This window comes from Grampus griseus (genome assembly GCF_964374135.1).
Source record: "Grampus griseus genome assembly, chromosome: 20".
Taxonomy (NCBI): Eukaryota; Metazoa; Chordata; class Mammalia; order Artiodactyla; family Delphinidae; genus Grampus; species Grampus griseus.
In genome coordinates, this window is record NC_139014.1 from 18096852 (window position 1) to 18124397 (window position 27546).

At 53.4% G+C, this 27546-nt stretch overlaps 3 protein-coding genes across 4 annotated transcripts in view; 2 read left to right on the forward strand and 1 right to left on the reverse strand.

The window, feature by feature from the left end:
* Positions 1-2833: 2833 nt before the first annotated feature.
* PYY (peptide YY) overlaps positions 2834-27546 on the forward strand; it is a gene marked incomplete at its 3' end in the record, with an annotated part of 51986 nt that continues 27273 nt past the window's right edge. The window contains exon 1 of the mRNA XM_082678477.1: positions 2834-2919. The remainder of the gene's footprint in view (positions 2920-27546) is intronic.
* TMEM101 (transmembrane protein 101) lies at positions 9485-12908 on the forward strand. Its single transcript, XM_082678422.1, has 4 exons — positions 9485-9627; positions 9954-10134; positions 11021-11167; positions 11886-12908. Exons 1-4 carry the CDS (start codon positions 9491-9493, stop codon positions 12192-12194), a joined length of 774 nt encoding a protein of 257 aa, XP_082534548.1. The 5' UTR covers positions 9485-9490; the 3' UTR covers positions 12195-12908.
* On the reverse strand, positions 12916-18805 carry NAGS (N-acetylglutamate synthase). 2 transcript variants are annotated; one of them, XM_082678421.1, is made up of 7 exons: positions 18365-18805; positions 17523-17797; positions 17195-17408; positions 16714-16894; positions 15989-16160; positions 15708-15890; positions 12916-14504 (listed from the first exon to the last, which is right to left on the reverse strand). In XM_082678421.1, exons 1-7 carry the CDS (start codon positions 18788-18790, stop codon positions 14351-14353), a joined length of 1605 nt encoding a protein of 534 aa, XP_082534547.1. In that variant the 5' UTR covers positions 18791-18805; the 3' UTR covers positions 12916-14350. The 2 variants fall into 2 exon arrangements, with proteins under 2 accessions (XP_082534547.1, XP_082534546.1); XM_082678420.1 differs by lacking the exon at positions 15708-15890 and having other exon boundaries at positions 18365-18802.

A 27546-nucleotide genomic window follows, 5' to 3' on the forward strand; every position in this document is an offset into this window, starting at 1 on the left:
CAGAGGGCTTGCATCTATGGTGGAACACGTACAGGGGGTTTTGCAGTGTTTCCTTAGTTTTGAGGCATTCTCCTTTCTCCTGAAACACACATACCTTTACACCCCAGCACCCGGTCACCACCGCACTACCACATACATGCCTTTGGGTTTACTGCTAATTAGAGCGTCTGGTCAGTATGGTAAAACAGCCTTACCACGGTGAGTTGATACTGAATCTGTGCTGTTGTAAGTCTGAACAGCTCATTGCTGATTTATGTTTCGTGTATTGAATATTGCTCAAGCACTTCAATATTAGCTAAGGGGCTGTAGCCTAGGAACCACTGATTCATGGTAAAGGCTCCTTGACATTTTTTAAAAAATAATTTTATTTATTTTTGGCTGAATTGGGTCCTTGTTGCTGGGCGTGGGCCCTCTCCAGCTGCGGCGAGCGGGGGCCACTCTTCATTGCGGTGTACGGGCTTCTCATTGCGGTGGCCTCCCGTTGCAGAGCACGGGCTCTAGGCGTGCGGGCTTCAGTAGTTGTGGCTCGCGGGCTCCAGAGCGCAGGTTCAGCAGCTGTGGTGCACGGGCTTAGTTGCTCCGCGGCATGTGGGATCCTCCTGGACCAGGGCTCGAACCCGCGTCCCCTGCATTGGCAGGCAGATTCCCAACCACTGTGCCACCAGGGAAGCCCTCCTTGACATTTTTGAAGGTAAGAGTGTGTGTGTCAAAAATCTGTTTTCCCATAAGACATACTGGTAAAGGAAGATGTAGAGGGCTTTCAGTCATGCACAGAAATAGAATCTACTGTCCTGCTGATGTGGAGGATACTGAGAATGTGTAATACTAGAAGCTTAGAAGCTGCATTGTACGGGATGTGTTGTGGGGACAGGCTGGGGACAAGAGTTTGGGAACTGGGATTGGTCATCTGGGTTGGAGGATAGTCATTGTTTACGTGGCAGATTTGCTTTCCCATCCCTGCTGGAGGCCGCCGGTGCCAGAACGTTCCCCTTTAAGAAACGTGAAATCGTCATGTACTGCCTAGACTTAAGGGGTTTAACATAATGGCGTGAAGTACTTTACAGGTGAAAAAGGGGTGCTGTTGGGCTGCCATCCACTGGAGATAGACTGCTGCTGGGCAATGAAGTTTCACAATGGGTTTGTTCTTCTTTATTATAAAAACCTTACATGGCTTGTTACGGGAAAATGAGAAAGCAAGGCAAATATGTTCCATCTACCACCCCCCAAAACATTATTGACATCTTTCATATCCTCTAGATGTTAACACCCTTCTCCCTGACCCTTGCATTTCTGAAAATGCAGCGTGCTTCACCATGTCAAAAGAAACTTGCCCACCAGTTCCCTCATCCCCAGCCCACAGAGTGCACTCTTTAATCAGTTGGCACCTTAGAACTGATACATGTAAAAGGTATGGGGGCTAGGTGATCTCTAAGATTACTTCCAAGCTCAATAATCTGTTCTATTTTATTTTATCTTCTCTGTCTTTTCCTGCAATATCTTGCTTCAGTGCCACCTGTGAAGCCATCTTTGACAGTGAAAATGGAAAGGGGTTCCTACAATTTGTTTATATCACTCATACCGTGTGGCATGTATAACCTGCATTATAGTTATTTGGGTTTATCTTAAATGGTCTGATGAGGAATTTTGAGGCCCTAAGGCGAGGATAATGTATTATTCCCTAGCATCCAGCCATCAAGGTAAGACTGAAGGTAGAGTTTTGAAAGTCATCAGTTTAATAACCGGATGAGTTGCCTGAGCCAAGATGAAAAGTGGTCCAGGCTGACTGAGTTTTGAGGAAAGCTTGAAGTCAAATTTGGAAAAAGGATGAGGGACCAGTAAAGAACATGGGAGGAGCTGGGGAGGAGGGTTTACCGGGTTCCAGCTTGAACAGCACCGGGGCCCTCCCCCAGGTTTCTCCAGAGCAGACTTTGGCAGCTAGGACCAAGGTAGGTCAGATTGTGGCCTCCCAAATTTCCAGTTTTGTTGAAAAGACTAAAAAACTAAGTTCCTGAACTGGCAAGGTAAGGCAGTTCTCCAGTGACTTCTCAACCAACCTCTCCTCCCTTTCCCCCAGCTAATCCTGAGGCTGACTGCAGCAGTTAGTCTTAAAGTAGTCGCTTATGCTTACTGTAGGGAGGTGCGTGTACTGCTCTAAAGAGAGTATTCTGGGATGGCTCCTGAGATGCAATTGAAGCTGAAATCTGAAGAACAAGGCGCCAGCAAAGGGCGCTTGGTTAGAGGGGCCAGCAGGAGGTAAAGTTGAGGTTGACAGGAGCTTAGGGATGCTTAGGAACTGCTAGAATGTAGGAGGCTGAAGCCTGGTGAGCAAGATGGAGGACTTGGCAGCAGCCAGATCACGCAGGGCCTTGTAGCCATTGTAGCAGGGACTGGAATCTCTGCTCTCAGACACAGTGGGAAGGTGTTAGAGGGTTTTAAGCTGTCAGGGGATGTAGGCTGATGTTAGATGGCAGCAGTGAAAGCAGAAAGACCGTTGGCATTAAGAGCCTGTTGCAGTGGTTCAGGGAAGAGATGGTGGTGGCAGAAACACTGCAGGACTGATTGACTGGCTAATAGATTGGATGTGAGGGCAAGGTGGTCAGAGAAAGAGGAACTAAGAATGACATCTGAGTGGATGGCCAACAGTGGGAGGGGAAGAGGTTTGTGGGAAAGTGGAGTTCTGTTATTTTGTCTCACCCATGAAAAGCTGGAGAGCAGATGGCAAATGGGCAGCTGGATAACGAGCTTGGAGTTCAGAGGAGAGGAGTGGGCTGGAGCTAGACTTTGAGGAGTTGTGACCTCGTCCTGAATGCCGAGAAGCGGATGAGGATCCATGGCCACAGTAGGGGTTTTGGCCTCTGATTGAAGGGGGCTCTTCCTCCATAATAAAGAGGAAGGAAGGAGAAGATAGTACCGTTGCAGGTGAGTTTGTAGATTTGGCAGGGAGCTGGGGGTGAAGGAGTATGTGGCCAGTGGCTCAGTAAACACGTGAGGGAACTACCTTAAGATTGCTGAGTGCTCTTCAGAGGTGCTTGCTCAAGCATTAGGGTGTAACCGCGTGGCCACTGTGTGAGTCATATTGAGTGACTTGGTGTAGACACAGAGAGTGGATGGTTAGGTATAAGCAGGATGGGAGGTTTATCAGGTCTGTACTGTGGTGGGAGAAGGGAATTCAGCTGAGGATGTTTGCAAGGGGGAGTGATTATAGCCGTGGTCCCTTGACCCCTACAATGCATGCTCCTGTCAAATACAGTTCAGTTCTTGCTCAGATTAACCTTTATGAAAGTGTCGTGCCGTCATTCACATGCACTGGCTAATGGAAGGATATGCAGCCATGTAACTCCAGAAGGCAGTGTGTGAACAGTGTGCTTCTAGACAGGATGCTTCTAGTTCCAGGGGTGGCCCAGGTGTGGTGTCCGAAGCTCAGCACAGGTATCCTAGCACTGAAAAATGCCAACGATTTTGGAGCTTGTATGGATATTTAAACTGCCTCCCAGTTTAAATATCCACTCTTATAGCATCCTTGACAGGCTGCCCCTACTCGAACACTTCCATTGATGGGGAGCTCATTACTTTGAAAAGCAACGTGTGATAGCTGTACCTCGCTGTTTGGTCCTCCACGCAGCAGCTCTAGAACTGAGGCTAGAGCTCCGGTCTCCTGCACTCTAGTCCTTGCTCTTTATGTCCTTGAGTGAGGGTCACTGAAGTAGCTAAACAGGCAGATATGACTGGGAGCTGTCTTGTCTTCTCCAGTGAAATGGCTTATTTTTAGCCAACTATTCCAGCCTCTTAAGAGCTTTTAAAAAATTTTGGTGCTATAATCTAATATACTAGTTATCCATCCCAATGTTGTGTTCCAGTTTTTATAAACTGTCTTTTCATGTTATCTAAAGGGATATCATGAGAGACTTTAATAAGATCCAGATGTTTGTCTGTGATAGCCACATGACAACTCTTACCAAAAAGGGAAATAAACTTGTTTGGGTAGACTCACATGGGCACCTAGTGGCCATCATGCTTTCGGTAACTGATGAGACTACCTGTTTCATGAGCTCTTTTTAAATTTTGTTAACTGTTGTTACATTTATCGACTTTTGAAAACTGGAACTTGTGCTGAGTTCTAGTCTCTGGCAACCCTCTGTGTGTAATGTTTTCTCAAAGATTATTGACTGATTCCTCAAGTTTTTCCGGTATAATTTGCTTGAACGAGATCACACTTGAATTAATTCAAAGGGGCTCAAGTCTGATCAACCACAAGCCGAGACTAATTTCCCACGTTGGTGGTGGCTCAGCTGCTCTTACCATTCTGGGCATCATCTGTATTATTCACCTGGGACCTTGACTTCTTAGGGGCATGTTTGGCTGGCATGGGAAACAGTGGCCCACTCTTTGGGGCCTTGTCGCTTAGTGGTTAGGCGCTTGCCTGGATTCAAAGAAGCCTGAGTCATGTCAGATTTCACCTCTGCCACTAGTTAGCAGTATGACTTGGCAACTTACCTTGCCCGGCCAAGCATCAGTTCCCGCATCTGTGAAATGAGTGTCTTAGTTGAGAATTAAATGAAGCCTTTAATGAGATGCCTGGCCCTTGGTAACCATCTCTTCCATACGGCCATTATTATTATTCTCTTTAAGAGTTTGCTGGGTGGGGCTCGTGAGCACACTCAGGAACCTAGAGAGAAAGTAACTTGTTTAGCCTCCCAGGGCAAGGCAGAAGCACGGGGTACCCTGGCCCCAGACCCCTCTGTTTCAGAAGGAGATGCTGGGTACTCCTGGAAGGCCAGAGTGGAGTACTTTGACCTTTGGCCTAGTGAGAACAAGAGCGAGCATTCCCTTCCTTTGCGTCCAGATGTCTTAGGCAGGAAGTAAGAATGAAAGAAGAGACACCTGGCTGCTTCCTCACTTGAGGGAGGGCTCCAAGGGGCCTCCAGCTGCCATCCTGACAAGAAGTAGAGGAGGGCCTGGGTCTCCAGAAGGGAGAAAGAGGTGGAGGGGGGAACACCTGCTCTTAGAAAAGCAGGGCAGGGTCCTGCTCCCCTGGATATAAGGCCAAAAGGCCTTGGAGATTTCCTCAACCTGTCCTCCATCCCCACCCTCAGGATTATGGCTTCCTGAGAGCTGATTGCTCCTGCTTTGGGGGGTGGGGCTCTGGCAGGAGGCCAGCAAGGCAGGTAACTAGAGCTGAGCTTCCTCTGCCATTCCTGGGCTGGGATTGCACTCAGCAAGTAGTGCCAGGAATATATGTGAGTGCCCAGGGCTTCCGCCTGAGTCCCTGACCTCAGTGGCCAAATTAGGCCAGGATCTAGCTGAAGCTCTTCTTGTAGGAGAAGGCAGCGTTTCTCCTGCGATCGTGTGGGAAATAAGTGAGGTGGGGTGTGGAGTGTGAGTAAAAAAGGTCGAGAGGATTAAAAAGGCCGCCTTCCTCGATTGTCTGTCATCCTAGTAGGAATAATGGAATGGGGGGGCGGGTGTCTGGGGCTGGGGGATCTGGTTGCTGGGGTCTCAGGCTGAAATTTTGGCTTTTGCCAGAAGCCTAGGTAGCAGGTAAAATCTTGGGAGATGGAGGGAAGGTGACCTTGAGACCATGTTGGGGGACCTGGCAACATGGCGCGACCTCTGAATGGTGTTTGCGTGTATTTTTCTTTCCTGGCGTCACCGTGCTTCCCCGGGCTCCTGGGTGGAGGAGGGTGGCGTGGGCTCTCAGCATCCATGACGGCCCGGTGCCACCCTCACTCCAGCCCCTCACGGGGCAAGGATGGGGCAGGTGTGGCCACTCCTTCCTTACGGTGACCGTGGCCACAATGGTGGCATTGGCCTTGCTGGGAGTCTGGCGGCAGCGTGGCCAGCACCATGTACCTGCCCAGCCTTGGGCACTGTGTGGACTGTGGGGGCCTCCACTTGCTCAGCCCCCTCCCGGGCTCCCTGACCGTTTAGCTCCTGGAGCTGAGCCACAGTAGTCTCAGCCACCTGGCAGGTGGCTCCTTCCAGGGCCTGTGGGGACTGTGGTGCCGCTGCTTTCTCACAGTGTCCCGTGGGATCTGGCTGGTGGAGCCCTGGCTGAGGGGCCTGGGTTTCCTGGAGCATCTGGCCCTCAGCCATACCAGCTGGCTCACCTGTGCCCAGACTTTTCCATCACCCTGTGCTCTCTGCTCTGTCTAGACCTATCACAACCTGCTTGCTACCCTGGAGCCCTGCAGCCTGTGGGGCCTGGGAAAGTTGGGGCAGCTGGACCTGAGCCACACAGCCGGGCTGAGCTGGGCACTGCTGGAGCCAGGGGCCTCTTCCACCTGTGCGGGCAGGGCTGGCTGGGAACCGGCACAGCGAGTCAGGGGCGCCAGCCTGGAGGTGCTCTCTGGCTGGGACCGACGTCAGCAAGCAGGAGGCTGAGGCCTTTGCAGCCCTGCAGGCGCTGGGCCAGCTCTCTATTGTAGGCAGCCTGCTGCAGCATGTCAAGTTAAAGATGTGGCGGGCATCCGGACAGCAGGCATGCTGCTGCTGCTGACCAGCAACCCCTGGGTCTGCGACTGACCTGCGGTGGGCCTTTGGGAAGCTGGACCACCTGTGGCGCTTGTGTGTGGCTGACCTGGGTAGCATGACTTGTGGTGGCCCTGGGCGGCTGGCGGCGCGGTGCTAAGCAGTGCGGAGCCCCAGCTCTGCCTTGGCTAGGTATCGGGCACCATTCTAGTCAATGTGGCTGTGGTCATGGTTGAGTGCAAGTGCAGGTGGGGCCCCAGGAGAACTGGAGAGCAGGGGAGCCCTCTAGAGAGGCAGCTGGAGGAGGGGGAGAAGATGAAGCTGTGAGAGAGGAAAAGGGATGGTCCTTAGAAGTCTTCGGGGCTCAGTTGTCTGCCCAGGCAGGGTGGGAGGAATGGTGGGAGGGGAGAGAAATGGCTGTGTTCATCTCTCAGGGCCGAGGGCCAACCACCCTCCTCACGTATTTCCCCCGATCTAGCACAATGCCATCTTTTCCAGCCCTAGAAAAAGAGGGATCTGGCCCCTAGTCCTCAACACTTCTTTGGGGAAGAGGACACTAAAAGGTAGAAACTGAAGACCAGAGGGAACTGGGGTGGGATGGGTACAAGGAAAGCATTAATCCTCATCTCCTTCCCCTTCCTCACACATGTCCCTGGCCTCTGCTGTTGGGGACTTGATCAGAAACTGGTTGCTAAAGTTATGATGGAGGTGGGGTAAGGGTACTGTTCCCGTGGGCACAACCCAGGCAGGCTCCTAGAACTATCTTGTGGATGTACACTATCCCAGTTCTCAACACCTTAGCTCCTTCCCGATGGCTGTGCGTCTTGTCCCGTTTGAATCGGGGTTGGGTGAGGAGATTGGAAAAAGAAAATCAGTTGGAAAGTTGATTCTGTAGTATGTGCCTGCATTTTGGTGAAGAAAACTTGCCTCATGTGGTAGGGGGTGGGAGGGGTGGGAGGGGAAGGCAAAATGACCTTTAACCCAGTCTTTTTTCTCATTCCCCTTGACCGGCGTCTTCCCACCCCGCAATCACACAATCTCATTCCCTAGTTTTCTGCCTGGATACATCCCTTCTCACATACCCAGGCTTTATCCTAGTGACTTTGTAAGAAATTAGATGTGAAAAGGTGTTTTGTTGTCCCAAGCTTTCACTGGCTGATTGGGAATTTTAAATTCATATTGTCAGAAATGTTTCTTGGGCAGGAGGCCCCTTTCCCAGGGAATGAAAACTGAATTAAATGGCCTTGTGGAAGTGCTTGTAGAGTCTTAACTTGAATATCAGAAGATGAATTTGTATGTTGCAGGGTGGTGGTGGGGTGTGCAGGAAGATAGGTGGGGGTGGCTTTGTGGTGGCAATCCCAGAGTGTCCAGAACTTTTGCTCATTTACTTATTCAGCAAATGATTCCTCAGGCAAGAAATAGCAGTAACACCTTTTCATTTATTTATCTGTTCGGCACACATTTCCTGAATGCATCCTGTCTACTAGGCCCGGAGGATATAATTGTAAACAGAAACCAGACACTGTCCTTGCCCTCATGGAGCTCACAGTCTAGTGTTAATCTTGTCATCAATGACAACAAAAAAATCACAAATATATAATTGCCACTGTGCTGATTCAAAGGAAGGGTGCCTTTTGGTTATGAGAACATAAAATAGAGGAACTAAGAACAGACAGCACCAAAGGAGAAGTGGGGAAGACCAGTTGGAAACCTGGTGCAGCTAAACTGACAAAAGGTGGTAGTTTGGGCTAGAGTGGGAGCGTCGGAGCTGGAGAAATGGACTGCCTGAGTTGTCCCATATGTCCACATCAGATCTCTCTTCTCTCAGGGGACAGAAGGAAGCCAGACCAAGATCACACTTCTCTACAAGTGGCTCTTAGGAAAACCTCTTTTTTTTTTTTTTTTAACTTTTATTGGAGTATAGTTGCTTTACAATATTGTGTTAGTTTCTACTGTACAGCAAAGTGAATCAGCTATATGTATACATATATCCCCCTTTTTTGGTTTTCCTTCTCATTTAGGTCACCACAGAGCATTGAGTAGAGTTCCCTGTGCTATACAGTAGGTTCTCATTAGTTATCTGTTTTATACGTAGTATCAATAGTGTATATATGTCAATCTCAGTCTTCCAATTCATCATACCCCCTCCTTTCCCCCTTGGTATCCATATGTTTGTTCTGTACATCTGTGTCTCTATTTCTGCTTTGTAAATAAGTTCATCTATACCAATTTTTTCAGATTCCACATATACGCGTTAATATATGATATTTGTTTTTCTGACTTACTTCATTCTGTAAAGACTCTTAACAGTTTCTCGGTCCATCCATGTCTCTACAAATGACCCAATTTTGTTCCTTTTTATGGCTGAGTAATATTCCATTGTATATATGTACCGCATCTTCTTTATCCATTCCTCTGTTGATGGACATGTCCTGGCTAGGTTGCTTCCATGTCCTGGCTACTGTAAGTAGTGCTGCAATGAACATTGGGGTGCATGTGTCTTTCTGAATTATGGGGAAAACCTTCTACTTTCAGCTTTAACAGAAGCAGAGGGATTTCCTCTGGGGTGTGTGTTGTGTACCATTTATTGAACCCCTACTATGTGCTCGAACCAACACTGTCACATTTAAACCTCACAACAACCCTGTGAGATAGGCGTCATCTCCGTTTCCCAGATGAATCTTGGAAAGTGTAGCGATATGCCCAAAGTCACAGGGTTGCATTAGGGGTTGGAGCCTAAGTTTAGCTGCATTCAAAGGCTAGTTCGCTTACTGTTCCTTCCTCTACTCTAGTTTTCAACTTTGCAGCTACAAGAAGGGACCCTTGAGCCTCCATGGGCAGAAGGAAAGACAACCCTGCAGCTAAAACACTTCCTTCGGTCCAGAACTAGAGAGCGAGAGCTTTGTTTCCTGACGGAAGTGGGGGAAAAAAAACCCCGCGAGAGCCGGAAGTTGTACGTCGCGTCCTCGCGCCGGCCTCCTGGGCCGCGGGGTGAGGCCGCGGCGGACTGCCCTTCCTCAAGATGGCGTCGAAGATAGGTTCGCGACGGTGGATGCTGCAGCTGATCATGCAGTTGGGTTCGGTGTTGCTCACACGCTGCCCGTTCTGGGGCTGCTTCAGCCAGCTCATGCTGTACGCTGAGAGGGCCGAGGCGCGCCGGTGAGCAGGCCCGCGCGGCCGCCGAACGCGGTGGGGGCGGTCCGGCCTGTCCCAGCAACGAGGGTGCGGTGAGGTGGGGAAGAAGTTGCGGCCCAGAAGTTGGGACCCTTGGACTGGGAGGAATTGGGACCTTGGACTTGTTGGGGACTCTGGTCCGGAGCAAGGTGGGCGTGGAGCGGAGTGTGGGGGGGTCCTAGCTATGAGAGGGGCCGCCGGTTTGGGGAAGCAGTGGAGCTTGCGGGAACCTAAGGGGTCTCAAGGCTCTTTTCCCCGCTTCCTTCTGTGCTTCATGCTGTCCTCGTTCCTTCCCCCCTCCCGGCTCGCAGGAAGCCCGACATCCCAGTGCCCTACCTGTACTTCGACATGGGGGCGGCCGTGCTGTGCGCTAGCTTCATGTCCTTTGGAGTGAAGCGGCGCTGGTTCGCTCTGGGGGCCGCACTCCAGCTGGCCATTAGTACCTACGCCGCCTACATCGGGGGCTACGTCCACTACGGGGACTGGCTGAAGGTGAGCGCCTCGGCCCTAAGTGGGACTTCGCTGGGGTGTTGGGGAGCCAATGCCCGGGACAGTTGGGCGATGCCTGGTGCTATCCAGGAGCACAGTGCGAAGCCTGGAAAGGCTGAACCCCCAGGCGCGTAGAGGTTATTACAGACGGCGAGAATGGAAGGACCTTAGACACCACGCAAACCTCCCCTTCAGAGTGTGGAAACTGAGGTCCAGAGATGCAAAACAGACTTTCCCAAAGTTACACCACAGTTAGCATTACAGGTGTGACCAGAACCCAGGTCACCTGGTTCCCAGAACCCTTTAAACCATTAGTTATCTCAGACTCTTAGGGCAAAAGGGACCTTAGAGAGTACCTGGTCCACCCAACCGATTTTATGAAATTTATCTAATCCTAGGGCAGCATTTAAGCCTGTAGATGCCAGGACCTGTGCCAGGCACTACAGGCCTGGAGATAAGCCTGGACCAAGGCATTACCCGCAAGGAGTGGACTGTCAGTCCAACAGGGGAGGCAGATGTGTGAATAGCTATAGGACAGTGAGATCAATGGTTAGTTATGGAACAGCGTATACTATACAGCAAAAAGAACATTGGGCTTCGAGTGTGCAGACCTGGGGGTGGGGAGGGGGGCAACGCTTGGTATCTGGGTTCTGCCACTTACTTTCTGTAGGACCTTGGACAATTTTATTAACCCCTCTGGGCCTCCGTTTCTGCTTCTGGTAAAAAAAAATTACCTATCTCTGCTCTACCTGCCCACCACACTTGGAAACGGTAAGAGGGTGCATCAGGTGGAATGAGATGTATAGAGATGGGCAGCTCTGCGCTCCGGGGAGCCAGGAGAAGTGTGGTGGCTTCAGGTCCTGACTGGGGTCCCCTCACCTCGGCCTAGGTCCGTATGTACTCTCGCACAGTTGCCATCATCGGTGGCTTTCTTGTGCTGGCCAGCGGTGCTGGGGAGCTGTACCGTCGGAAACCCCGCAGCCGTTCCCTCCAGTCCACCGGCCAGGTCTTCCTGGGCATCTACCTCATCTGCGTGGTAGGTTGGGGGACTGTGGGCTGGAGGTGCCTGACTGGGAGTGAGAAGTGAGCCCGTGCCTGGCTCCCGGCAGTGGCCCCTGCCAAATTCTGGGCCTCGGGGGCCCTTCAAGTGCCTGAGACCTGGCCGAGAGGCCCTTCTTCCGGCATTATTGCCACTGGGGAGAGAAGAGGATGGGTTGACCCTTCAGTCCCAAGCCTGAGAGCCAGAAGAGCAAGCGGGACGGGTCCTCTCATGGCTTCAGCCCCCAGGGGACTGGGAGAGGGGACAAAGGAGAGGTTGGGTAGAGTTCAGGTCCCAGATGGGACTCTGCCACTTAGAGCTGATGGGGCTGCCTAGTGTAGCCAGTTATGTCCTCCCTGGTGCTCGGGGAGGCCAGTGTGGATGGGGACGTGAACAGGCCCCAAGTCACTTGGCTTCATCTTAGTTGCTGGGCACCATCTCCCATGTGCAGAGCTCTGTATTCAGAGGTGAGAGCCCCGGTCTGACCGTGGAACCTCCTCCCTTCTGAGACCCCAGAGTGAGGAGAGACAGAGGTCCTAACCCCATGGAGCTCCCTAGTCAGATGGGGAGACACAGGCTTTACTTTCCGAAAGCCCCAAGTCTGAGAGGGGAGTCAGAAGCCCACCTTGTAGGGGCTGCTTGCATGCCAGGGGTGGCCTTACCCAGACAGGCTCCTCAGCCTGTTGGAGAGCCTTAGAGGATGGTGTGTCTCTAGGCCTACTCGCTGCAGCACAGCAAGGAGGACCGGCTGGCGTACCTGAACCATCTCCCGGGCGGGGAGCTGACGATCCAGCTCTTCTTCGTGCTGTATGGCGTCCTGGCCCTGGCTTTCCTGTCAGGCTACTACGTGACCCTGGCTGCCCAGATCTTGGCTGTTCTGCTGCCCCCGGTTATGCTGCTCGTTGATGGCAACGTTGCCTACTGGCATAACACGCGGCGTGTTGAGTTCTGGAACCAGATGAAGCTCCTTGGAGAGAGCGTGGGCATCTTTGGGGCCGCTGTCATCCTGGCCACCGACGGCTGAGTTGCACCGCGGGAGTCTGAGATGGGTGCAGGGAGCCAGTGAGGGCTACCCTACCTTCCTCCTTGCTGGCCCAGTTATGTTTACTTATGCTTTTTGGTCTGTTTGTTTGATCACTTGCGTTGTGTGCATGTGTGTGCGTACGCATGTGTGTGCGTGTGTTGGTAAGAGGCAGGTCTCTTCCCCAGTTCCTGGGCTTGGGCCTTGGTGAGGTGGGAGCCCTGATGACTCTGCCTTACAGGTTTCTTTTTCCTGTTTGTTATGAGGAGAGCTGAGGCCAGCTGCTCCCTTGGGTCTCCTGTCCCAGGGAAGGGAGTAAGGCAGGGCTAGGGTGGGGTACTGAGAGTGGGAGACAGAGGAGAACTGGAAGAGAGCCAATGTGAAACAGCCCTTTTTGAACCTGGCAGATGTAGCTAGGCTCCGCAGTGCTTTTCTGAGACTGAGAGCGAGTGAGTGTGCACGTTGACACGTGGCTCAGGCCCAGGAGGAGCAGAGGGGCCGGGCACCACGGAAGTCATGTGGGCTCTCAGGGTGTGCTGGGGCAGAAACAGCACTAGCTGTCACCCACCTTGAGGGTAGAGCAGGCCCCAGTTTACTCTGGGGTTTGCAGGGGTGGGACAGGCAGCAGCCAGCTTCCTGCCTCTGGCCTTCTGTTTCCAGCTCCGTGGTTGGCCTGGTGGGGGTGAGTGCCCGCCCAAACACCAGACCACACAGTCCTCCGAAAATAAACATTTTATATAGACATTTGGCTTTGCTTCTCTGTTCTCCCCACGGGGCACTTAGCCATTGGCTGGGATTGATCTCGGGTTTCTTGAAATACCATATCTGGTTAAGCCCCACCTTGATCCGCCCATGATCTTCCCCCTGTTCTGAGAGTTCCCACAGTCCTTTGGCTCTCTTTTCAAGTCTCCGAATGCTCCCTGTGGTATATGCTTTGACCTTTCACTTCAGTCCCTCTCGTGGCTTAGCTTTTCCTCCCCATTTGGTGCCAGGTCTTTTCGAAGAAACCTTTGGTGAGGGCAGCTGGAGGGAGAGAACTGATAAGTGTCACTATGAGGCTGAGGAGTTTTCATTTCACAGGTGAGGAAATGGAGGCTCAGAGAAGGTGAGCAGCTTGCCTCAGGCCACAGAGCTGGGTTCCAGGTCAGGTCTGTCTGATGCCCACGCCCAGATATGTACGGGACACCATCCCTCTCTTGGGGGTGGGTTGTGTCACAGCAGCCCCGTGTGTGCGCCATGGTGACCCTCTCCCTACTCGTCCGCACACCTCCTGACAGAAAGTAGCCCCAGCAGCCAGTATGGTTCCTGGCACACGGTGGGGGACAGAAATGTGAAATGAAACCTCAGGCTTTGGACTCCTACCCGTCTGAGATGTTCTCTTCCTGCAAAGATGGAGACACAACCTCCAGGGGGGCCCAGGGGAAAACATCCAAGTCTGGGCTTGGCCCTGAGCCCTGCCTGGAAAGGGAGCTGGGGCTGCTGTCAGTCTGGTCTGTGGCATGGAAGATGTTTCCTAACTAAGGGGTAGGGGAGTCTCTCGGGACTGCTGACAGCTGGGGGAGGGAGGTGGTGGCAGCATTCATCTGGGGGCCTCGGCCTCATTTAGCTCCTCTCTTCCCTCTAGGAAGAGGTCCCCCAGCCCTCAACATCTTGTTTCCAGAGGGTCACTGCTAATTTCCTTTCAAGTGTGAGCTGACTTTCAGACAAGTATTTGCATTTTAATCAAGGTCTCCTGAAAAGTTGCAAGACCCGAAGGAACTAAAACGAATGGTAGAATATCAGGCAGATGTGGGTGATATTTTGGGCAAGGGAGCCTCAAAACAGCACAGAGACCACAGACACTGGCCCACCCTCAAGCCTTGAGTAGAGCCCTCAAAGGCAAGCCCTCCTCCCCCCAAATCCCTACACTGAAAATTCAAGGCCATCTGGTTGTGGCTTTGGAGCAAGGAGGGGGTCTTGGGCAGGCCCTTCTCCTTCCTGCACTTGTCCTCACTTGGGTGCCCCCCTCTGGGCAGGGTAGAGTAGGGGCTGCTGCCTTCTCTGCAGCTCACTCAGCCAACAAGCCTGGTCTGGCCTGTGGCTGCCTCGGGTCACCTTCAGCAGGCATGGCTTTTGGTCCACCCTGGCTGTCCCAGGGCCTGCAGGGCTGGTAGAGAGGGTCAGCTGCCTGGGTCAGAAGCTGGCTTGCAGAAGGAGTCTGGCAGCCCCTTGGCGTGGTTGACCAGCTCGTAAGAGTCCCGGATGTCGGCTAGGCCAAACCAGAAGAAGATCCACTGCTTGTTGGAGAAGCTGCCATCGCTGTGCTTGAAGTACCTGGTGGAGGTGGGAGACAGGTTTTAGGCAAGGCCAGCGCTCACTGCTCACTGGTTCATTTTCTGAGGACCTACTGCAGGCATACCTCGTTTTATTGCGCTTCACTTTATTGTGCTTTGCAGGTACTACGTTTTTTACAAATTAAAGGTTTGTGGAAACCCTGTGTGGAGCAAGTCTATCAGGGTAATTTTTCCCACAGCACTTGCTCACTTCGTATCTCTGTGTTGCATTTTGGTAATTCTTGCAATATTTCAAACCCTTCACCAGCAAATAGGTGATTATTCACTGAAGGCTCAAGTGATGGTTAGCAGTTTTTAGCAATAAAAGTATTTTAAAATTAAGGTATATACACTTTTTTTTAAGACATAATGCTATTGCACACTTAATAGACTACAGTATAGTGTAAACATAACTTTTATATATATTCGGAAACCAAAAAATTCATGTGATTGACTTTATTGCAATATTCACTTTATTGTGGAGGTCTGGAACCAAACTGGCAATATCTCTGGGGTATGCCTGTACATGCTGGACACTCTGCTAGGACCTGTGGTGTGTAATCTGATTTTATCCTTATAGCATTAGCCAATAGCCTGGTGGTGGTATGCTTTTTTCACAGAGAAGCAGCTAAGGCTCAGAGAAGTTAGCTAACTAGCCAGAGTCACACAGCTAGGAGGGTTAGAGTGAGGCCCTCTTTTGCTCTCTGCACACTGCCTTGGCTGTGCAGCCCGGGGAGGGGTTCCTGTTCACTTCTTGGTGCCCACAGAGCAGAGTAGTGGGGGATGAGGTGATAACTGCAGAAGGAAAGAGAGGAGGGAGTGTTCCACTGGAGATGCAGTGGGCCTGGGGTCGGAGCTTGGCAACTCGGCCTGGAATAGAGCCCTGAGGTGCTGGATTTCTGCAGACCCTGGGAGAGGCAGGCTGCTTCCCGGGTGGAGACTGTCTTCAAGGAATCTACCCTAGCCGGGCAGAGCCGGGTTAAGTGTGCTCTGCCTCTAGGGAAATCTCAGGCTCCGTGTGTGGTCCACTCCCTGGGGAATGTGGGGCCACACTGAGCGGGCCATTTCCCTTGGGGAAGAATGGCTAATGAAAGAAGGGGAGGCCCAGCCTTCCTGGCTGGTGGTCCCCGGGGCGTAGCTGGCCAGAGCTGGAGAGGAGAGTGGGGGCGGGGCCCAGCCCAGAGCCGGGAGGGGCGGGACCTACCAGGGATTGATGGGGTTGGTGACCCGGGAGCGCCAGAAAAGCGTCTGCAGGTCCCGCCGCAGGCGCTCCCACAGCATCTGGCCGGAGCCTTGGCCCTGGCGGCTGGAGCTCACCACAAACTTGTCTAGATACGGGGTGCCCCCAAGTACAGGCTCCGTGGTCAGAATGGCAGCCGCGTTGTACCTGGCGCAGCGGGGGAGAGGCAGGCTGGGACCTCTCCTTGGTCCAAAGCTCCCCGGCTCTGTCCCTTGGTCCCTGCCCTCTGGGGCCCGCAGGCTCACCCCTCAGAGACGTAGACAGAGTGCAACCTCGGGCGCAGCGAGGCCAAGTAGTCGTCCCGGAGCTTTTTGCCGAAGCTGACGTTGACCAGGTTCACTAGGAGGCCCTGGTCCAGATTGTCCAGGCTGCGCACTCGCAGCATCCGCTCGGCGTTCTTGAACAGCGTTCCGGACCCTGGGGGTGGGATGGAGGAGGAGGGGTGAGTTCGGCCCGAGATCCAGGTCCCCTCCGCTCCTCCGTTTGCGCAGCCTGATGGGGATTCCAGATAGGACAGGGGCTAGTGGGGCAATTACTCTCTTTGGGAGCTCTCCATAGTGAGACGCTTCCTAAGATCTGCATAGATTTATGCGCGATTTTCATTCAGGGATTTGCTTTTTCCCCAGGCAGTTTGTCCCTCAAGTTCCGCCTATCGCCTGTAGTCCCACCTACCTCTCCTAGTCCCGCCTACCCTTGCCCTCCCCCGCCCCTGGTCCCGCCCACCCGTCCAAACCCCGCCCACGTTTCCTAGCTCTGTCCATTCCACTTGGTTCCGCTGGGTCTGTGGTTCCTCCCACCCACCCAAGTCCCTCCCATCTGTCTAGTTCCACCCAAGTTCTAGCCCAGGGCCGTCCACCTCCTTGCTCACCTCCCCTAGGTTTGGCAAGAGCAGGAAGCCTTTACTGTCTGGAGAGGAAGCCGCTTCTCCTGGCTCCCCAAACCCCGGCGCACCCCCCGCCCCGGCCCTCACCCTTGTTGCTGAAGAGCTCGGTGAGCAGCGTGCTGGCGTCGGTGATGACGGCCGAGGAGTGGTGAGGCAGGCGGCTGAGCACGTCTACGATGAGCCGAATCTGCTGCCGTTCTTTGGTGCTCACCCACTCGGCGTTGTTCACTAGGTCCAGGTCGGCGGGCAAGTTCACGTTACTCAGGACCTGTGTCCAGGACGAGGGGGTGAGCCTCCGACCTGCAGCCGGACAAGGACTGTGCCCCCGCCCCACGGACCTCTCCTCACTGACCCCTTTTCCCTTACTTCCTCCCGAAGTCCTTGGCCAGTAAGGGACTCAGATCTGAGCACCATAGGCTGAGTCCTTCCCTGACACTCCATTTCCGACTCATGCGGCTGGAGAGAGAGTGACTCTGGGGCCCGTCTGGGAGGCGTGCAGGGGACCTAAGAGAGGGGCTCAGCCTGGCGCAGAGTCGCGGGGAGTGGGGTCCAAAAGGAGGAGACACACCTTGTTACTGCTGTCGTGCAGACCGCCCGTGGTATTGAGGAAGATGATTTTGGTGGGCCGCAGCGCCTTGGCCAGGGACGCGGTCACCTCCAGTGAGTCCAGGAGCACGGAGCGGCGGGCGGCCGTCTCCCCGATGGGGCACAGGATGGGGATGCTGCTCGACTCCAGGCACCACTGTAGTAGGTCGGTCTCCACCGAGACGATGCCGCCATAGCTGGGGGCCAGACGTGGTGCTCAAGGAGGTTGCCTCCAGGACCCGCGGGTCTGGGGCTGGGCGGGTGGAGTAGCGTGATCTGAGGACGCAGGGGCACGCAGGGTCAGCACTAACCTGGCATGAGGGGCTGGCTCAGCAGCGCCCAGCACCGACCCGCCGCCAAAAAAAGGCACGGCAGTGGCGGCATTATGCCGCAGGGCGTCCACCAGCACCTTGCATCTCTGGGCAAGCTGTGCCTTGGCCTCCCAGAAGGAAAGACAGCCCGAGGATGCCGTGGGAGCGGGCAGCCCCAGGACCACCAGGGGCTTCATGTCCATGCGCTGCAGGAAGGCCAGGGCGAAGGCCAGGCTGGATACGGCCTTAGGGCACTTGAGCACCTCCTCGTCCACCTGCGGAGGAGTGGGCGTTCAACGGGCACGACACCGGCCCTGACTCCTGCTGCACCCGCTTGCTCCTACAGCCGGGTCCTCAGGGCCCTCTCGGGGCTCCCCACCCTGCCCAGGAGCTGTGAGGCTCCATTTCTGGCCACCTGCGCCCACCTGCTTCGCCCTTTGCCCCGCTGGGTCTTGCCATCCTCTTATCTCACACTAGTGTTCCTCCCTCCGCTCCTCCCTGCGACCTTGGACTGTAGGACACCATAGGGGGAGGGGTGACGCAGGCGGCTTCTATCCAGGTTCCCTAACTGCCAACTGAACCCCTAACTGCGCCCAGGTTGGGAGGACTTCTCTGGTGCATCACGTTTGACGGGCTGGGGACCCGAGGCTCCTCACCCGGGCTGGGCGCGAGACTTTTCGAGGAGCGCACAGCCTCGCGCAGTCCCAGGCGCTCGTCTGGGCTCCGTCGAGCCCCTTCCTGGCTCCGCTGCCCAGAGTCCGTATTCCTGCCATGCCTGGCAAAACGTCGCTACACAACCCCCGTCCCCTGTCTGTGACCCGGCCGACGCCGGGCTCTCTCACCTCGATGACGGCAAAGGGCCTGTCCGCGGAGTGGTGGCAGGTCTGGAACTGCGTGAGCCAGTGGCGCGCCTCCCCGGGGCTGGCCCCACACTGGTTCAGGAAGGTCTGGATGTCCCGCTGCACCAGCGAGCGGCCGGCCGGGGGCCCGGGGGAGTCGGGGGACACCGGGGGCGCGGGGGGCAGTGTCCACGACGGCTCCTCCGCTGCAGGCGAGTGGATGTCGTACACGGCGCCCTCGGCCTCCTCTTGGGCGGGCTGGGCCGGCGCCCAGGCGGTGCTGAGCCGGCGTCCCGGGCTGGTGCCCCTGGCCGCCCGCCGCCACGTGCTGCCGCTGAGCCTCCGGGCGCCCCCAGTGCCTTGGGGGCCGCGCAGCCTCCCGCCCGTAGGTCCGGCCCGCAGGGCCCAGGCCAACCGCGCCGTCGCCATGACAACCAAACCAGCTCGCCCCCCCAAAAGTGACCGTCTGTCCAGAGCTCCTGGCTCTGGGGGCCTCTTAACCTACGGCGGGGCGGGGCTGGGACTGCCGGGGCGGGGCGCCGACGGGGGCCGCGGAGTCGCCTCCGGGTGCGTTTGAGGAGGGTCAGGCCATGGGTCAGAAGGCGGCGCCGACAGGATCCCCGCCCCTGGGGTGGGGGGATGGAACCCACTAGGGAGAGTCACGAGGCAGAGATAAACGGTGGCTGGGTGTCTTTAATTTGCTGCCAAGGCCGGTTCCAGGAAGGGCTCAGGGGACCCACAGGTGGATTTGGCGCTCTGCGGGGTCTTGAATGATTAAGGGGGAGTCTGATTAGGGCAAGAGGGGAGAGCAGGTTGCAGTTGACGCCTGGCTGAGGGAGGAGACTGGGGGGAGAGGTGGGGGAAGAGTGAAAGCGTGGAGGGCGGGGATGCCTCTGTCCTGTTAAAAATGAACTTCTTAATTTTAAAATTTATCCACATCAGGATTGTAACTAGAAGGCCATTATCACTCGAAAGAAAGTCTTACAAATAAAGAGAGAACAAAATGTTATAAATTCCAGCTGGTTAGTGTCGTTTGCTTCTCTTGGGAACAAAGAATGTTAGCAGGCACCAGGTGGTAGAGGTCCCCTAGCACACTGTGAGGCTTTCTCCAAGATAGAATAATAGCTGCTGACACATGCAGAACGCCAGGCACTGTGCAAAGCACTTCACACATAGTAACTCATTTAATCCTTACAGCGACTCCAGAATCGGTATTATTATTACATCCATTTTATAGACGAGGAAGTTGAGGCACAAAAATATGTGAGGGACAAGGTCATTGAGTTCGTAAGCAGTGGAGCTGGTCTTTGAAGCAAAGCAGTTTTGCTCCCGATCCATGCTCTTAAGCAAGATTTGAAAAGGACTTGAAAACTTTCACAGGATGTGATTCATTGTTGCTTAATACTGTATCCCCTGTGCTGCCTAAAAACACCTGGTGTGCTAACAGTTGTACATATCCTGCCCTCGGGTACACTCTATCCCGGTGGGGTCCCACCCTCTGTCTTTACAGAGGGCGGTGAAATCAACTGTAGAGGGGAGGTGACTTGGCCGAGGTCACACAGCTTGTGAGTGTCATGGCTGGACCCTTGACATCCTGAGTTCCTACCCCCTGCTCTTTCCTTCCTTTTGTACAGCTCTGTGTTCCCTGTGCTGGGTGTCAGGCTCTGCCTGAATGGGGAGCAGCGGTCTGGGCTCTTCTCTCCTGGGTGTCCCAGAGGATGCTGCGTGAGTGCACTGACCCTGCCAAGGATCCCCCACCAAAACACACGTTCGCGTGAACACGTGCACACGTACACGAGCAGGCACATACACACACACAGCACAGCACATGCATGCACCGTCCTGGGCAGGAGACTCCTGGCCGGGGGAGACGGGAGCTGACCTCTGTGATCTCCTCCATTGACTTTTCCGTTTTCCTACTTAGAAATCCTGAGTTCCAACAGAGTGAAGCAATGGCAGGGAGGGTGTGTACCCCTTGCCCTGAGGGGCCACCTCCAGGGCCTTCGTTCTCTTCTCTCTTTACTGCTGCCCCTCCGATCCCCACACTTCCCAGAATCCACTAGAGGAGGTGGTCTTAACCCTTGGAGCCCAAATCATTTTCCTTCCTTCTGCTCTCAGAGACCCTCAACCTCAAATGTGCTTCCCCTTCCTGGTCTCTCCATCCAAACCCGTCATCAGAGCGCCCACCCTCCGGGCCACGCTTTATTCAGACTTCCTCTTTCTGGGTCTCTCCCGCTTTTGCTGCTCTGGGTCTCTGCCCCTACCCTGGCCCCTCTTCGCTTCTTCCAACTAAAGCGTACACCCCTTTTAGGTCCTTTCTCCCCAGCTGCGGCTGAGTCCTGCTTCTTGCCAGGTTGGGGCCCCCGTGAGGGCAAGGATGGCCTCTCCCTTCAGACTGGGGCTTCCTGAGTGGGGGGCTGCTGTCTCCTTCCCAGACTGTGGGCTTCCTGAGGGCCCACCAGGTCCAGTAGCCAACAGCATCCTCCCCATCTCCCCTGGGCCGGTGGGGCAGATATTGGCTGGGGAACTCCTCTCCTCTCCTTTGGGTTTCAGCCCAGAGGGCCGTGTCCCCAGGCAGCCAATGGGGCCCAGGGATACCCCGAGTAGATGATTAACTCCAGGCCGGGTGACCCTGGGGTCACTCTCCCTGGAGAAGGCCAGCCCGTGGTTGGGGAATTGGCCCTGCTTTCTGGAGGAGATGGCTGTGAGTATGGGGTCCACATCCCTACCTGACCCACCCGTCTGAACTGAAGGCCTACAGGATCATTGTGGGCCTACGGTTCCCGCTTGAATTTTATGTTTTCCCCTCTGAAGCTGGCTGATGTTTTGTCTTTCAGAGCAAAGCCTATTGTCAATGGGCCCAGAGTCAGGCTCCTATCTTCTAATCAGGCCTCGGGTCCTCGAGATGCTGGGAGCAGACACAACCTTCCAACCCCTCTACACGCTCCCCTCAGCAGGGGCCTCAGCCCTGGGCACAGGGGCTGGTTTGAAGGGCCAAGGTTTTCCCTCCCATGGGAGTCCTCCTTGACCGCCACTTAGTATAGGTGGGCATGGAGGTGACAGGAATCTGGGCAGGTGAGGGTTGATAGGTGACCGTCCCCATCACAGCACCAGAGGGGACATACACACAGATACACAGAGTACACAAAAGTAGAGACCCACGCCACCCTTTGAGATGCACACGGATACACAGGTGTGTAGACACACAAGCGTACAGAGATACACAGAGTGTATATATATAACATGGAGAGCTCCAGCATCCGTAGTCACACAGATACATATGTGCACATAGAGAGATACACGTGTGTAGACACACAGCCATACAGAGAGACACAGGTCCACTCAGACACACATATGCATACAGAATTGTGTACATTTGTGGAGGTTTTCTCAGTGACCGTGTCACACATAGAAACACACGCACGTTTACATGGAAGGATACTGAGAACACACAACTATATAGCCAATTGTAGTCATTGACAACCACAGGGATATTTAGATCTGGAGATACAAATGTACACAGACTTGTGTACACACACACACTACATGCAGAGTTAGAAGTAGAACCCACTTCTCCCTGAGACCATACCCATCTACCCATGTACAGAGGCACACAGCCATACTCATTCATATGCCCGGATGGCATCTGGCATGTGAGAGGTGCCCAGTAGTTATTTATTGGATAAATTAATGAAGAGAGGACAGAGAGAAAGAAGCAGAGCCTGTGGAAAGAAAAGTCTGGCTTCATGGTTTGTGGGGTCTGTGGAATCTGTGTTCGTGGACTTGGCCCTAGGATTGCCCAGGCAGCCCCAAGGTGGCCCTCTCCACCAGTGAGGAGCACACAGTATGTGCCAGGTACTGAACTAGGTGCTCTGAGGAAGCTGTCCCTTTTTTTTTTTTTTTGGCTGGAAGTCAGGAGGCCTGGGCTCTGCCACTTACTAGGATGCAAAGGTTTGGGCAAGGCTTTTAACTTCTATGAGCCTCAGTTTTCTCACCTGTAAAATGGGGGAAGAAAACTTACTCTCATTGAATCGTGGTGAGGATGTAAAGTTCTCTGTGGGCATGCAGTCAGCCAAATCCTCGCAAACATTATAGGACAAACAACCTGGTTTCTTCAACAAATAAGTTGCAAGGAAAGAGTAGGAGGGGAAGGATGAACCTATAGGTCAAAAGAAGCATTTTAAAAGCCTCTTTTCATCCTTATTTGGATTCTGATAAAAACAAACCATAAAATATTAGACGATCAGGAACATTTGAGCACAAAAATACTTGACATATTAATTTTTTAGTTGTGATATGATTGTTAATGTTTTAAAAATGATTCCATATCTTTTAGTATACATACTGAATATTTATACATGAAAAGATAAGATGCCTCGAATTTTCTTCAAAATAACCCAGGAGAAGGGAAAGCGGGGTGGGGGAACAGAGCCACAATGAATTAGGAGTTGCTACTTGTTGAAGCTGGATGATGGATACAGGGGATTCACTATACAATCTCCCAACTTTTATGAATGCTTGGACATTTGCAAAATTAAGGATTCAGTGAATTCCCATACGTGCATGTTCCCAGTCTGACATAATGTAAACACTTAGTAAAAGCTAGTTTTCTCCTTCCAGGCATAGTTTCCCTCCAAGGCATAAATATGTGAAATACTAAATACTCCACAAATACATAGTACAACGTGGAGGAGGAAACCCACAGATTTATGGCTATAAGATTTTCAGTTCCAAATGTGCCATGAACCTCTTGTCCAGCAGGGGCTCCCTACTCTCTGCCTCTCTCGCTGCTGCCCCGGGGGTTTGTTAAAAGGAATAGACAACCGGACTTCAGGGAGGTAATCTGAGACTTGTTCTCCCATCTCTTTACTTGGCTGCCTTGTGAGTAAACTCTTTCTCGGCTGCGAACCATGGCATCTCAGCGTTTGGTTTGCTATGCGTTGGCCAACGGACCTGCTTTGCTTGGGCACACTCTCCTTATCAGGAATCACCATTCATCAAGTTACGTTGATGTTACCGGAAACAAATATGAGAACTCAGAGGTGGTATCCGACCCATTCTCCGGTCTTTAGTCTGATCTGCTTGGAAGATAGCGCCAAGCCTCCCTTTTACATTCATCTTCATCTCTCCTGCCCACTGTGCTGTCCTGGGTCTCCGTTCCTTCTTCCTTTGTTATGTAAGGTCTAGGTGTCCCTCCCGGAGGCCCCTGTCGTGCCCTCAGTGGTGTCCCCGAGTCCAGCACGTTAGCACACCCCATCATTTAAGCGGAGAGCAGTGCTCGCAGTGTACTACGGAGCTGAGAGAGGTCTGGGGACAGAACGAAGCCACGAGAGTCCCTTGGAGTTTCAGGAATCGTTCCGCGTTCTTCCAGAGCACGGTATGGCCAACACGAGGAGTCACGAGCCCTGGGCTTGAATCCCACACCCAATTCTCCTTCACGGTGTGACCTTGGACCAGCCCTTAGACTACTGAACCTGTTTCCTTATTGTTAATCAGGAGAGAGTAATCCTTAGTTCACAAGGTCAGGGTGAAGATGGAACAAGCTCTGTGGAGACCATGAAGATGATGACAATGTTTCCATCAATACTTGTGGTGGCTTCTTCCCAGAGAACCACCGCCCCTCTTCCCCTATTGCAACAGGCAGGCAGCCTCTTTTCTGAACACTGCTGTCCTTCGATTATTGTTCCCCTTTATTTTTAATCCTCTGACTCTGAGGGGTTCGGTACAACAGCCATTAACCACATGTATCTGTTCATTACTTGAAATGTGGCTGGTTTGAATTGAAATGTGCTTTTTAAAAAAAAATTTTTATTTTTATTTTGTTATTGAAGTATAGTTGATTTACAATGTTGTGTTGGTTTCAGGTGTACAACAGAGTGATTCAGTTGTATATATTATATATTCTTATATCATTCAGTTTTATGTACATATTCTTTTTCAGATTCTCTTCCATTATAGGTTATTACACGATATTGAGTATGGTTCCCTGTGCTATACAGGGATCTGTAACCGACAACGGGGTCTGGCTGCTTGCCGCTCAAAAGCCAATAAAGAGAGACTTCCCTGCTGGCACAGTGGTTAAGAATCCGCCTGCCAATGCAGAGGACACGGGTTCGAGCCCTGGTCCGGGAAGATCCCACATGCCACGGAGCAACTAAGCTGGGGCGCCACAACTACTGAGCCTGCGCTCTAGAGCCCACGAGTCACAACTACTGAGCCCACGTGCTGCAACTACTGAAACCCGCGTGCCTAGAGCCCGTGCTCTGCAACAAGAGAAACCACTGCAATGAGAAGCCTGCGCACAGCAATGAAGAGTAGTCCCTGCTCGCCACAAACAGAGAAAGCCCCCGTACAGCAATGAAGACCCAACACAGCCAAAATAAATTAAAAAAAAAAAGGAATAGATTATCAGCAGTGTAAGAAAGATGATGCCCTGATGCACACAGGCAGGCGTGTTAGCATCTGATGGGGACGTTTTCTCTGAGATGATAGAAGGAAACAGAGGGAGAGAAAAAGCAGGATTTGTCCATAACTCTATGATAGGAAGGGTCTTCCTTCAGTTTATAATCTCTAGGTATTGGGTGTATTTAGGAAGGGCTACTATAACAATAGCAAATTCTGGGAATTCCCTGGTGGTGCAGTGGTTAGGACTCAGTGCTTTCATTGCCATAAGCACATGATATATATTAACTTACTTAATTCTCACATAATGCCATGAAGTTAGGCTTTACCTTTTTTTGTTTTTGGCTGCCCCACGCAGCTTACAGATCTTATTTCCCCAACCAGGGATCGAACCTGCGCCCTCGGAAGTAAAAGTGGAGTCCTAACCACTAGGCCACCACAGAATTCCCACCATTATTACAGAGATCCTAGGAGGCTGGTTTCAGACAAGTGGAGGTAAGGTGCTTTCAGGGTATAGGCAGGGCTTCCTAGCAGACAACTGGAAAAGGGGCCTGGAGCTCAGGAGAGGGGTCTGGGCGGGAGAGGTGTGGAGAGGGTAGTGGACGAGACCCCTGATCCTGGGCATGAGCTGCCAGGGAGGGCTGTAGAAAGGGGAGAGGTTGGAGGGGGTCCAGAGTAGGAGGCCAGTCAGGAGTCACCAAGAATCCACAGGTGGTGATGTTTGAAGAAGGAAAGGGCAGCTCACACTGTAGATGCCCCAAAGCCTGAGAAAAGGCCATTGGCTTTGGGCTTCCCTGGTGGCGCAGTGGTTGAGAGTCCGCCTGCCGATGCAGGGGACACGGGTTCGTGCCCCGGTCCGGGAAGATCCCACATGCCGCAGAGCGGCTGGGCCCGTGAGCCATGGCCGCTGAGCCTGCGCGTCCGGAGCCTGTGCTCCGCAACGGGAGAGGCCACAACAGTGAGAGGCCTGCGTACTGCAAAAAAAAAAAAAAAAAAAAAAAAGGCCATTGGCTTCACTCATTAGTGAGTTTTCTGTTTCAGTGGGGTGGTGGGGAGGCAGGGTGGGGGAACCAGGTGGCAGAGGGTTGGGGAGAGGCGTGGGATGAGACCATAGCGTGGAACTCCTGGGGAAATTGAGGCTGGAGAAAGAAGCAGGGCTACAGTACTCAAAGCATGGTCTGTGGCGTCACCTGGGAGATGGTTAGAGATGCCCTATCTGGGGCCCACTCTAGGCCTACTGAGTGAGAATCTGCATTTTAATGAGATCCCCAGGGGATATTATGGGCATTCAAGTCTGAAAAGTAGTGGAGCAGAGATGTGGGCTGGTCCCTAGAGGTCAGGAAAGGTGGCTTTCTATATGGGGATGTCCCTAGTGAGTTTGAGGAGGTGAAGAGGGAGAGGTGAAGACACTGGGGTGAGGATTGAGGGTGGTTGTGGGTGCGTTTATGGCTGGGCAGGGGTTAGGTGTTGTGTGCGACTCATGGCTAAGGTAGTGTGGGGCTAAGTGGAACAGTATTTCCATGTCGCGCGGCTGAAAGTTCTGTGTGTTCTCCAGAGGAGAGAGGAGTGTGTGTGTGTGTGTGTGTGTGTGTGTGTGTATGTGTATGGTGGCATGTGTGAAGGTGAGATGTGGGACAGTATGTGTGTTTTTTATACAACAGAAAGGTCAACTAATGGAAATTTCATACAGTTCATCCTAAGATGTGCATGTCCAGAGGTGAGGTTAATGTGTAGGTAGGGGATTGTGGGGCCTCAGAGCTCAGGAAACTGTCCTAAGGTTGAATAGTCAGCCTCCGGGGCTCAGGGAACTCAGGGCGTAGGTCCACACCCCAAAATACTTTTCTGGTCGTCAGTGGCTGGCGGAGACGGATTCCGCTGTGTGCCCGCAGGCTGTAATTACACACTAGTGCCACGAGAGGGCAACGCCGGCCCGGCCACGCGGTACGAGATCCTGGTGAGTCCCGGACTGGCCGCGTCCAGTCCGCCCGCAGTGCCCACATCCTTGAAGTAAAGAGATCCGCGCGAGGGGCCGGTGGGAACGCACCCTGGGCGGTGGGTCTGGGGGCGGGGTACTCCCGGCTCTCTCGTGCCAAGACTTACGGCCCTCACCCCGAGCTCTGGCCACCCCCACCCCCAGCCAGCACCCTCCCAGAGCCACCCCATCTTCGCGTGCCTCTCTCGGATCCCTTACTCCAACCCTCTTCCCTGAAAACCCAGCCCGCAGGTCAGGGAGTGAGGGTACAGTCAAAGAGGGGAGGCAGGGGCCAAGGCATTGAAAGGAGTGGAGGTATTATTTGGGGCAAAGATGGGAGGAGGGGTCTCAGGCATCCTCAGTCGGGACGGGACGCATTAATGGAGCTCCCACTGGGTACCCGGTAGGGCGCTGGGCGAGTAGAGACGGGGATCGGGCATGGTCCTTGCCTTGATCTGGCCTCAGACGCGCGGGTTCGGGTCCCAGCCTCAGAGACTGGCCTCGGGCTGGCTTTGAATAGGATTTTCGCTCCCTCCCACGCAGGGATGGATCCTCTGTTTCCGTCTTCCCAGCAGGGAGAAAACTCGCTTCCCTCACTACCTTACCGGTTGTTTTACCTCCGACTGAGAAACCTCAGGGAAAGTACAAATGTTCCTCGACTGGACTGTTAGTGTGGTGGGCAGGCGAAGGGGAGGGAAGGGCACAGCCCAGGGTGGGTTGAGGCCAGTGCCGTGGGTGAGGATTAAACAGACCTGGGGAGCCACTGAGGGATATTGAGGAGGAGAGTGGCCAGATCCCAGCCGGGTTCTTG